The sequence below is a fragment of the Drosophila eugracilis genome, unplaced genomic scaffold (assembly GCF_018153835.1).
Source record: "Drosophila eugracilis isolate 14026-0451.02 unplaced genomic scaffold, ASM1815383v1 contig_2154, whole genome shotgun sequence".
In the NCBI taxonomy this organism is placed as follows: Eukaryota; Metazoa; Arthropoda; class Insecta; order Diptera; family Drosophilidae; genus Drosophila; species Drosophila eugracilis.
Window position 1 is genome coordinate 677,420 of NW_024573038.1, and position 12,494 is coordinate 689,913.

A 12,494-nucleotide genomic window follows, 5' to 3' on the forward strand; every position below is an offset into this window, starting at 1 on the left:
CGCTCAATCTGCCACTCAATGCGCAGCTTCCTACCGGTGACCTCCACAAATCCATTTCGCAGCGACACCTCCCCGGCGGTCCAATCAAGCGGCTTCCTCATTTATATTGATTTTCAATTTCGTTTCCCCCGTATTGATATGCAAACGGACGCACGATTGATGTCTTAAATTTGAGGCGCAATTGAGACCCATTACCCAGTCACCTAGATATGGATGGAGCTCTTGGAGGTCTCTGCAGATGTACGGTTACAGATCCAGATACCGAAACCACTTTGCTCATCTGTCTTGCGCCGCTTTGAACTACCCAAGAGTACAACAAAGGGGCAATGGGCGGGGGAAAAGGCTTCTGTGGCTGCGGCAGATAAACCAGACCGCAACTACAAAAGAAAAGCCATAGGAATAAACGCAGAACTAAAGCCGAGCAATTTATTTTTAAGCACACATATCGGAGGTACCTCACCGTAGTAAGCCCAACGCAAGCAGGACAAACCGAACTGGAGCGATCCGAGGGAAGGAATCACTTTGCTAATACAAAACAATTGTGTGCAATCTTGCAGATACATTTTGAGGGAATTCGAAAGGGTGATGTGGACTGCAGTGCACTCCAAACCAGCTGCGTCTTACTTTTTTCCAATTACAATATCGATATTTTTGGCTTTTACCTTTTTGCCCAGCACGATATTTATAAATGCCAAAGATGCCGCACAGTGGGCTAGGCACGTCTTACACAGATAAAAAAAGTCTTAACTCCAAGAAAGTTTTTTGTTCAAACTTTGGCTTTAAGTTTCAGCTGGGTATTGCAGACAATGAGCAACTTTCATTGTTACTTAATCATTTTGGTTATACAAATAAATATATTTAATACACATTACTGATGCCTCTCAGTGTAGGCTACATCCAAGCAGACCTCTCGACGTTCACTCGGAATCTTCAGGCTGGGCTCCACAGTCCGTGGCAGACTCCCTCGCACATCGGAGCATAGTTTGTCTCCGCTTCTCTATTGACATTTCCTCAAAACTTTTCTCATCAATTCACGTCAGAGTGTGTGTGTTGGTACTTGTAAATACGACAACGTTTATTGTCATTGGAATTATTACTGGCATATGCGAGTGGCAGGCAATCCCAGGCCCAGGCCAGGCCGAGGCAAAGAGCCCCTCTGCGGGTCCCCGACATGTCGTAGGTAGGAATCACAATGGTTGCCAGGGGAAACCTGTTCCTCGCCTGGCTTTTCTTTGCCCGCAGCCTGCTGGGTGGCTGTGGGTTGTGGGTTGTAGGTGGTACTGAGCAGTGAGTACTGAGTGCTGAGTGGTGGCTGCAGGGTGGTGGGCGGTGTGGGGCTTATCTTGCGTATTTTTTTGGCGTATGCGAAAATTTAACGAATCATGAAATACGATAATTGAACCATGCACAAGAGTTCGTCGTTGCCGTTGTCGCTAGCGGTGGCATCTTTCACTCGAGCTCCAGCTTCTGCTTCAGCTTCATCTTCGTCTTTCCATTGTTTGCTTGTGTACGCTCAGCGTATGTGTGTGGCATAATAAAATTTTATTGTAGCCAAAAGTTGGCTACCACTTTTTCCATGGCATCCAGTCAGTAGTTTTTCCCTCCCACCCGCGGGGAAAATGGGTTGGGTGGGAGGTGGCCTAAACGCCCACATAGTTGGAAATTAGCGTGGTGTGCGGGCGGGCTTCTCCGCCGCACGCGCAACAATGTCATCGTCATCATGGCGGTTCTTTGATTTCGCTTTGCCAGCTACTTTCGGCTGGCAGTTTTATAGCATACTTTTAGGCCGCATGTCGGCTTGGAACCTTCAGGGATGGCGGAGATCTGAGTAAAGCTACCCCTCCGACCTTGAAAAAGTTTCTTGCCCGCTTAGAATGCTTTAAGTTTTTCATTGGTTTATTTTTATAATTTTTAAATCCATTCGTACATACTAGCATCTTAACAACACAATTTGAGTATTTTAACTGCATTAAACCTCGTGCAATCGAAGTGAAATTTATTCTGAAACCTTACGGTAAAAGTGAATGGCGTATGCCACATACTTTCAGGCGCTGGTTGGCCCCAACTTCTGGCTTTTCCAGACCTCCCGATATTAGGCAACCTTCTTATCCTTCTCAGCGGATCCGATTACGGGTGCCTTGAATGCTCTTCAGTTGCTTCTCCACCTCCCGCAGATACTTCTCTGGCAGACAATTCTCTCTCATTGCAGCGATCTTGGCGTTGATTACCTGCTGGATGTTGGCGTCCCGCTGCTTCTCCTGGTCAAGCCACTTCTGCACACGTCCGGCCTCCAACTCAGCTAGACGGCGGCGCTCCGCCTGCTTGTCGGTCATCTGCTGGCGCAGATCCTGTCGGTACACTTGCCGTTGGGCGTCTCGCTGACGATCCATCGCCTTCTGTTGCTCCTCCTCTTTGCGCATCCGCTCCATGACCTTGGCGAACTCTTCCCCGGCGTGGGCAATCTCTAGGGCCAGGCGCTGCTTCATCTCCTGGGCCTGCTGGGCTCGCGACTCCAGCAGATCCCGCTCTGCCTCTCTTCGCGAGATTGCCGCCTCCTTTTCCTTTTGGCGGTACTCACGCTCCACGCGATCCCGCTCCTTCAGATACTTCAGTTCATCGTTGGTCTGGCGCGTCTCCATGGCCTCTGCAGCCACCGTGAAGATGCGCTGCTGGCGGCGCTCAAACTCCTTTTTGGCCAGACGCTGCATTTCCTTCAGTTGGCGCTCCTTCTCCTGCTTCTCCCTCATGTAAGCGGTTACCCGCAGGTCGGCTAATCGCTCCTGTTCACTGAGCATCGTTTTGAAGACGTTCGACATGTCCCGGATGCGTTGCAGCTCCTCCCGGAATCGCTGTTTACGCATTTGGGCAAAAGCCCGCTGTTGCTCCTCCTGGCCACGTAGTAGTTCGGTGGCGCGACGGATGTCCTTGGCCTCGTCGGCCACCCGCTTGGCCTCCAAGTAACGAACATTTTCACGCTCTGAGAGCTGCTGCCGGATTTCCTGGGCGTAGCGGTTACGTTTCTCCACCTCTAGTCGCTCCCGCTCATCCTCTTCTGTCAGTGCCTTTTTAGCGCGCTCATTGACCATGCGAGCCAGTCGCTCGTCGTCCTCGCGCAGAGCCTTGGAGAGGAGGTGCTTTTCCTGGATCTGCGCCTCCCTCACTGCCTTACACTTGGCGTCCAGGATCATCCGGTTGATCTGCTTCACCTCCTGTTCCTGCTCCTGGCGGGCCAGAAAGGCGCGACTGAGCACTGATTCCTTCTCCTGCAGGATCTCACTGAGAAGGCTGGTCCTGCCATCGGAAGCTCCCGCACCTCTGGCCTCGTCGATGGCTTTGAAACGTAGGCGCGTCTCCTCAACCATTTGTAGCTGTTTGCTGTGGTCCTCCTCCTGCTGCTCAATCCTCTGCAGTTTTTCGCTCACAGTCTCAAGCTTTCCCAGATCCTTGAGGCGCCGGAGCTCACCAGCACGGAGCACCACCTGTTTGGTGCCCTGATTGCGCTTTCGCTCCCGTTCATTGCGTTTGAGCTGCTTCTGGTCATAGGCCGCCGACTGGTCGCAGGGTGCCCTCCTGAAGGACCCGAAGGATGTGGTGGAGGGACGAAAGCCCCCAGGAGGTGGGCGATAGGCCGCCGTTTGGGCACGTGCCCTAGCCCTTAGCTCATTGCACTTTTGCTGCAACTGAGACTCGGCACTGACGAACCGCACATTGGAGGCGGAAAAGCAGGGCATCTTTCGTAAGACACGCGAGGTAATGAGGTGTGAAAACTCGATTCGAAGAACTATCTCCTAGATGAGAATCTGAACCACAATGAACGAGTCCGCTGTGGAAGGCAAATAAAATGGTCGTTGCTTGGACAACTTGTTTGGTTAACAAGCGGTGGTAACCAAGGTGGCCCATCGAGTAGCCATGCAACGAGGCACAAAGTGCGAAACTATTCGAAAAACACTTTGGTGAACTGTAAAGGAGTCGGAGAAGTGCCAGGATGAAGATAGCGGGAGTGGGCATCCGACAGCTCTGAATTGAAATACGCTTCCCGGAAGCTTTTCTCTTGATTTGTTCTGACTGCCCCAGCGGACCCAACCGCTCTTATCTTCCCTGCCCACTGGGCGAGCATTTAAACAGTCCCCATCCTTGGGTCTCGGGCATCAAAAATGCAACCAAGCATAAATTTCGGGGCTCTGCGGCATCCCCCAATGATTTATGCGCCTTGTCCAAGGACAAACACACACCGCCGCACCCAAATCGGTCCCTTCCTGACCAGCCCAGTCCAGTCCGGTTCGGTTCAGACCGCTCCAATGATGTGTGCGAATGTGTGAAAGAAGTCAGCAATTATGCGGCATAGAAAAGCAATAAGCCAACAAAATTCACACATTGTGGACGAAGTCCAGAACTGGACATTTGAGATATCGGGGGAAGACTCCAGCCCGCACCCAACGGTTCAGATGTCCGTGGCGGCAGCATCCATCCATTCATCCATCCGTCCTGGTCGCCCACTGGGCGGCCAGTGCTGGAAAGTCTAAGCCGGCAAAAGTTTACGGCCACACATACAAATTAACTTGACCAGAGAAACAGATAGAGCCGAGAGCCACGCCCACATTGTCAAACACACACAGAAGGGCGAAAGAGGAGGTCTGGGCGGACTTGGGTGGACTAGGCAGCTAGTTTCTGCGAGCATGGAAATCCGAAACCGAAACGAGTTCCAGCCATTTCAGCTGACTTTAATAAAAAGTTTTCCTTTTTTCCCTGTTGCACACACAAAACTTTCTCCTATATGAAATGCCTTCGCATCTCCCTTGGCCTTCATATTCATCTGGCCCTTCTAGTTGGATGCATTGAGGCGTTAAAGTCAACTTAAGCTGGCTGGGGCCCAGATTCCCCCACAGGGGAAAATGCGTAGCCAGCCATCCAGCCAGCCAGTCCGCAAATGTAAATTGACATTTTCGAGTGCACGATTGAGCAAATGAACGTTTTTTTCCTCCTCCGCCGACTTGGCGATGCTCCCAGCTATCCTTAGTCCTGAGTCCTGAGTCCCATGTCCTGGGGTAATGGCAGTCAAGTTGTTGGATTAGCACCGTGAGCCTCCCAAGAAGACGGATCGAAAAGCCCGGGATGAAGCCGGGGAAAGTCATGCATGGGCTGCTTGATTATATGCAAAGCATTATTAGCCGGGCCAGGATGCGAATGGAGAAAGGACAGCCGGAGGACATCATTAGCATTCCTAAGTCCGAGCTCAGGCTATAATTTATGCGCTTAAGTTCTGTTCCGGTTAAGTTTAGTCCGCCCCTTCCCCTGCCCAGCACGCCTCCTTCGTTAATTAAACCCGATGTAAGTCGGCTTGTGGCCATGGATTAGTCGCTGGCCACGTATAGATTAGGAATTCGAATTGCCTGGAAACCAAGACTGTATCGTACTTTTTATCTCAGTCCTTGCAGGTGAGTCTCGGCATGTGGTCTCCGAAAATGACTGATAAGGGTAAACAGGCCTCGGTTCTTTGATCACACCCAAACTGCAGAAAAGACAAATGTTTCTCCTTGGGAAAATCTGCCAAAATCATCTCGGCTCCGGACGGAGGCGGAAACTGAAATTGACAGCGCTCAGACTTGAGCACAAAACTTTCCCTGCTCCAATGTGCACTTTCCAGCGTCATGTCGGAGCAGACTGGAGTGGAGACGGAGGGACTGGAGAAGGACCCAAAGGGCCCATTACAAAGCCTTGAAGCCTTCGAATGCCTTTTGGCATATGATTCATTTGTGGTCCGCCGGGGAAACTTTTCCAGAAGACTCACACACACTCACACATTCTCTGGCAGCCCAGTGTTGACTTATTTGCATAATTTGCGGAGGAAAGAGGAAGCTATTTCTAGGTTTCCTCTTGGCTCCCCACACCAGTTTATAGAAATGTTCGTCCTGACAGACATTCGATTTCCGGTTGCATTTTCATAAACATGCTCGAGAGAGATTTTTTCGAACTTTGCATGAAATATTGATCGCCTGCCAGCTTTCAAGTTCAGAGCACCGCCCATCCAGCCGCCCGGAGCAATTCCTTACAGTTTCCTGTCATCGTCTGAGGCTGGGCTGGACAAACAACCCCACATTTATATCAAATGGCAGAGTCCCTCACATGCACGGCTCCAACTCTGGTTTTTATTCCGTTCGCACGGAATTTTTATTTATTTGACAACATATTTCCTAGCCGCACCGTTAAACTTATGTTTTGGTCAATTTTTTACTGCAAATCCCGGCCATTTGCATCTTTTCGCACATTTTCATTGCAAATTAATTCGGGCCTGGGTACATATTTTATGAGCAACCTTTTTGCCGCTCCACGGACCAGAGGTTGATTCATGTGTGGCATATTTCTAGGCCAGAACTCGTGCTAACCCAAATCCCCTGATTGATTGATCCAAATGGCACACAGAACTCTGCGCTGGATGGGTTTATTTGCTTGAGCGTTTGGCCCACAATCAGATCGAATCGAAAGTCCCTGAATTGAGCCAATTATTTTGCCCCCTTGTGTCAAAGCGGCCCGAGGAGGAGACGGAGGAAGAGGAGGGCAAGACTAATTAAAATGCCCAAGTACCGCTCAAGAAGAAATATGATTTGACTTGATTCGAGCGGGTCGCTCTTTATTTACTATCAATCAAGCACTCTGACCCAGATACGAATATTCCGACATGGAAATCTATTGAGAGTTGCGTGGGAGGCAGGCCGACTGGAGATGAGTTCAATTTCCCATGATGGATGAGGTCCCCGCTGCATGCGAAGTGGCAGCTTAAAATTCCCAACTCTTCCCCATAACTCACCAGGGATTGCCCTTCAGCAATTGCATCGCCAGCAACGCCATACAAAAATTCATTGGAATAAAATTTTAATCATTTCGCAAACCAAACTGGTTACTTTGCCTCTCTCCAGGGAAGATTCGCTGCCCGCACGAGCACGGGCCAAAAAAAAATATAATTTATATTAAATCCAGCACACCAACAAGTCATTAAGCATATTCGGCCAGAACAGAGGGGCCAGAGAGGCGTTGGGCTGGCCCAAAAGCAAGGGCACTGACATTGGGCCGCATGTTAAAATGAAATTTATGAAGACTGCAAGAAAGAATTACGGTGCCTCTGCCGTGGCACAGAACCCACGAATCCCCCAATCCATGCCAGATGTCCCTTTACCTTATTTATGGCAGCGATGATAAGATGTCAGGTTCCTCTGCCCGCCGTGAGTCACTTGGTCCACTTCCACCTCATCGATGCGCAATTTGTCATTAATAAATATCTGCGGCTCGCAATAGACTCCAGCCCAGCAGAGGCTATAGGCTATAGGCAATGGATAATTGGCTCGATTTGAATTCACTGCAGAGGCTGTCAGATGAATCAACTGCGAGTTCGCAGAATTCAATCGAAACGATTCCAATTCATATGCATACGGCATCGGCATACGGCACATTCTGAGGGCCAGAGCGAAACCACATGCGTACGTGCGCCGCTCCGCCGGAGATCTCCCGCATTCCCGTATATGGCATAGAGATGCCATGTCCGATCCCCAACTTGACGTTGGCGCCGCCCATGGCCCAAGCTCCCAGTCCGGTGCCGATTCCGACGACGACGACGACACTGCGATTACGTGATGTTTTAATCAATTTTTGTTTGCGGCATTCGCAAGTTGTTGGAGAAGGGCGTTGAGAAGAGGGAGAGGGGCTGGGTGGCGGGAACAGAACGCTTCCATGTAAACAAACTGAGGCTCGCAAGTGCAAAAATTATGGCAGAAGCGGGGGCGAAAATGTTTATGCAAATTCACAAATGTTTTAATTGATTAACGAGCAGCGAAGTGCGCCCCGGAGCCCCCTCCACAAAGGCTGTATTTTCACTGTTTTTCTGTTGTCATTGCATATTCAACGGAAATATAAAAATTCTGTGCCTCTTAATTTTCCTCAAGAAACAACATTGGGTTGGAAGGCAGACAGCGATGGGGAAATTTAAAATTAAAACCTTCGACTGAGTGAATAACTTTATTAAGCTGAAGTGAGCTGTTAAGTAAGCCACTGAACTGAATGCTTAAAGTACTAGAACAATGATGGTTTTTACATTTATTTAAAAAGTGTATTTAGGACCCTTGAATAAAGTAAGTAAAGAAAAGTAAAACTTAATTAATAGAAGCTTAACATTGTAAACGATATTAAAAGTTTTAGGCCTTTTAAAATGATTTGATATAAAGACAACTGTTAATGCACGTGCGAAGTGTTTTTTATTTATTTTTTCGTATTCTATCCTAGCCTAATTTCTACATCGTAAGAACAGGATACACATAGTGTTCTTTGTCATGATCTTTGTGCAAGAGTAAGGGAGAGGAATACATTGTGCGTTCAACTAAATGTGTATAGATAAAATAGTGTGACTGTTTATTACACATGCTAGTGTGACCGCCAACTGTTCATAAGCTGCATAACCTTTTTGGTATATTGATACTCTCGATGTTTTATAATGGATTTGAAAGGAAACTGGTCTCAAATCATTATTAAGGCAAGCGTGTATATCATCTTTACTTCGAAACCTAATTATTATAGCGCCACAGCGACATCCCCTTTGCCGCAGCTGTGGTCACTCCACTTCACTGTCCAGCTCCACCATTAAAACCAAAACTCAAACTTGACCGACGGAGCCAACAACGTCAAGCGCTTTGCAGACAACACACACTTGGCCAAAGGAAGGAACCGGTGCTGCAGCACAGAGCTCCAAGTTGGAAAACCAATAAACAAAAACCAATGTCGGGGGAGAGGTGAGGAACGCACTCCGAGGACTTGGGCCGTTGGGAAATAAATTACATACAAAATAACTGCAATACATGTAAATAAAGAACGGCAGCCGGGGACCACCGCAGGGCACCCCGACTCCTGGGGGTCCTGGGGATCCTTGTGCCGCGCAGTCTTGGGTGCTCTACTGCGGACTGTTCTCCTGGCCGTGTCTGGCCGACGTCACCGTCTCATCAACTGGCAGCCGAGTAAAAAGTCAGCTCGGAAGCAGTCAGCAGACGGCAGTCAGCCATTGTCCTGCGAGAGTGTGTGCTTGTGACGAGCAAAGGACTTTCATGCTTGCCACATGGCCGCTGTCCGGGGTAGCGACATTTTGACGGCCCTTTGGGAGCCAGGGTAAAGAGGTATGGGGGAATGGGGAGCGAGTCCAGAGGCCCGAGGCCAGAAGTATCACTTGTCAGATTAATTTACGTGTTTGTCCTGCCGCCGCAGCGGAAAGAGCCACCCAGGACCCCAGACCCTTTGCCCTGCGTGCGTCCTGGCAAAGAAATCAGCTGCTGTTGCTGTTGCTGTTGCCACCGCTTCTGTGGTGTTGCACATGCAAAAAACCGGAGCTGAGGCATGTCGCCGTCGCATTTGCTTGGAGTGGCCACCCGGCAGACCGCACTCCAATTCCAACAGCTTTTGCCAAGCAGGCCAGGCAAATGTTGTGTCCTTTAATATGCTGAAAATTTAAATGGACAGCACTGCCCGGCCCGGCCGTATATAAATGCCATGTACTTTAATATTACAGGAGAACTTTTTCGAGCTGGTCAGCCACGCCCACCAGGCATCGCCTTGCCAGGGACTCGAGTACGGCCTTTTACTGCCTTGTTATTTGGCATTTTTCAATTTGCAGTCCATAGGCTGAGAAACTGAGTGAGCAGGCTAACATTGGGCTAAGGATTAACAGAATCAGGGAAATTTCCTTATGAAACTGAATTTTAAAATATTAAAAATATATAGTTATATCTGGAATGGCATGTGAAATATATCTCTCTACTTCATGTTGTGCAAAGTAAACTAAAATGTTGTAAATCGATCTAGGCTTGGTAGACCTTACTCTTCGCTGATGATTAGTTAATACCCTAATCATCGAACTAAGCCCATTTAAACCTTAGTAAACGCGTTTGACTAATATTTGTATCTTTTTAAAAACCATTAAATAACCAATTAATACATTTTTAGACGTTACACAATTTTCCATTTCCTAATACGGGTTAACTGCACAGTAATAGACACTTTAATCGACTGACTTTTGTTTTTTGTAATTTATAGTCATGGCCCACTGTGGTGATACCTTCCCCATGCACCCATTCGATGCGATGCTTGATGCCAAGTTTTAATTTATGCAAATTGTTGCTATTTGTTGTCCTTCTTGCTGTTATTTTTACACATGTGTTCGTCTCTCTGCCACTCCCAACCCCCCACTCTACTTTTAATGTGTGCTTTAGACGAATTTAAATTTTCTGCCACATCCCCATCCGCAGATCCCTGGTGGTGGTGTCCTCGTCACACTCCTGCTGCAACTTCTGTGGCGCACACAATCAGTTGCAGGCTCCTCCCCTTTCGGTTCGATGCCATCGATAAGGATAATGGAAAATTTATTAGTTTAATTGAATTTCTAAGGCGGAAGTTTTACGTTTACGTAATGATATCGTCTTCTTCCTCGTCCTTTCGCATCCTTTCGCATGCCAGGACACAGGCTCCTTGTTGTTGGCGCTGGCTGCGGCGGTTTGTATACATTGTCTCCGTCTCCGTCTCCCCCACAAAAAGCGTGTGTGCTTTGCCCTGCTTTTAGTTTGGGGTCTAGCTCAGTCCGGTAATTTATTAATGAATGCATTTGCCTACCACTTTTTGGCCTCGTCTAGCAGCAGACGACTCTTGAATTTCCACTCCGAAAAAGTACTGGCATTTAAGCGGTATGTTATTATTAAAAAGAGGTGGGGTGATAAATTATTGGTTATGAGTCTTAGGTCTATAAAGAAACTTAATTGAAATAAGTTTCAACATATTAAATCTTGTTAACATTGGGAAGTGGCCAATATCCTCGATTCTCAACAGCAGAATACCCCTCTGTGGGATACAAGTAGCCTTTTGTTCTTCTAATTACTATAAAATTTAAAACACTTCCCGTTTATAAATATTTATTTTTGCACATTCTATCACTGTCGGCAAACGGTTTTTCAGTTGGCAGTAGCATAGATTTTCCTACGGCAGTTGAGTTTCTTTCCCGCAAATAGTTCCAAGTTCCAATTAGCCGAGCAGCGATACCTGATCTCATGTGCCTTGATATAAAGTTGTTCTTATCGCTCGCTGAGCCCGTGTAGCCTTCGCCTACTTCCGCTGGAATCCTCATTTCCGGTAGCCGTAAAACGAGGCTAGACAAATTCTCCCCCTCCCAGGCTGTTTCTGTTTTATCGAATTTTTAAAGGCATCAAGTTAATCAGTGGAAATAAGAAAGGCAACAGGAGGACTAGCTGCCTCTGGGGGTTGCGCTGTAGGTGTGGCAGCTAGTCCAAAACGGAGTGCCCCCGATAATGGGGGGATTGCTGATGGACGGATAGCAGCAGGAACACGGCACTTGGCAGAGGCAGTTTCGAAAGCCACCCGAGCAGAGCTGACTGAGTGACCTGAAGCGCGGAGCTCGCCCCGTTTGACATAGAAGGGGAAGGGAAAGGACAACTGCAGGGCGAACGGCGAACGGTAGCTGGCCAAGTGGCAACCCCTTCGCTGCCATCAAGTGGTCAAAAGTGGCGCCCGGCGCAAATGGCAAAAGCCAAAATGATGAAAGTGCTCCACACCCCTATCGTTCCATCGCCCTTATGTTGTCGTCGATGTGGAGCGCACATCAAAGGTGCAAACGGCGCTGCAGGGTTTTGGATTGGCACTCGAGGAGGTTGGGTTGGACCAGAGGGTGGTGTGGGGCTCATAGTGCGCCACTTTGCATAAATGACGGGGGTCGAACAGGAGAGGTGGAGTGAAAATAATAAACAAGAAATACGCATGAGATGGGCAGAGGCAAAGGCAGAGGCTCGGGTACGGGCCAGGGATCGATGGACATGGCTCCTTTCGTGACCTTTGGGTGCCTTTTAATGTGGTTTGCCAGGCAGACACCCCTGCAATTTGCAATTAATCAGCCAACAGGCAAACACGGGTCCTGTTCCTGCTGCATTAACTCCGTCCGAGTCCAAGGCGGAAAAAGCCCCAGACAGACAGGCAGAGAGAGACAGTCAGACAGGCAGGCAGTGCAGAGACTGTGCAGTTGCAACTTTCTGGCGAGGCGCATTGATAGGAACGCTGTTGCAGTTGCAATTGCAGCTAGCCCATAAATTAACTCCATCTGAAGTCCCGGCTGCGAAAGGGTTAATTTTGTAAAATATTTTAATAGCCACCCCATCAGACGGACGGGGTGGCGTCCTTAATTTATTTTGCATTCGCCAGCTCAAAATTTCGTTTCCACAAAGTCAATATGACCAGCAAACTGCATTAGAGGCAGTGCTATGAAAAATGAAAGCACGGAAAGGGAAGTAGCTTAAAGTGGTTTTTAGAAGACCCCTGAAAGTCGTAAAATGAATTTTAAACGAAATACAAATTCCTGCCTCAGTTCGAAAGGGAATATAATTCAAAAAAATAATAAATGACAATTTTATGCAGTGGGCCGTCTGCCAGGAGACTTCTCTCCTTCGTGGCCGCCTTAGTAGGTG

At 48.3% G+C, this 12,494-nt stretch overlaps 2 protein-coding genes across 2 annotated transcripts in view; both read right to left on the bottom strand.

Moving 5' to 3' along the window:
- The window catches only part of LOC108116778 (putative phosphatidate phosphatase), a 59,771-nt gene that overhangs the window by 15,696 nt on the left and 31,581 nt on the right, over positions 1–12,494 (bottom strand). The gene's annotated exons all lie outside the window — the stretch shown is intronic.
- LOC108116742 (cilia- and flagella-associated protein 45) lies at positions 1,985–3,934 on the bottom strand. Its single transcript, XM_017228760.2, has one exon. It carries the CDS (start codon positions 3,729–3,731, stop codon positions 2,115–2,117), a length of 1,617 nt encoding a protein of 538 aa, XP_017084249.1. The 5' UTR covers positions 3,732–3,934; the 3' UTR covers positions 1,985–2,114.

Excerpts from the sequence above, each read along its gene's own strand:
- LOC108116742 (XM_017228760.2), bottom strand. The coding sequence starts at position 3,731 with ATGCCCTGCTTTTCCGCCTCCAATGTGCGGTTCGTCAGTGCCGAGTCT.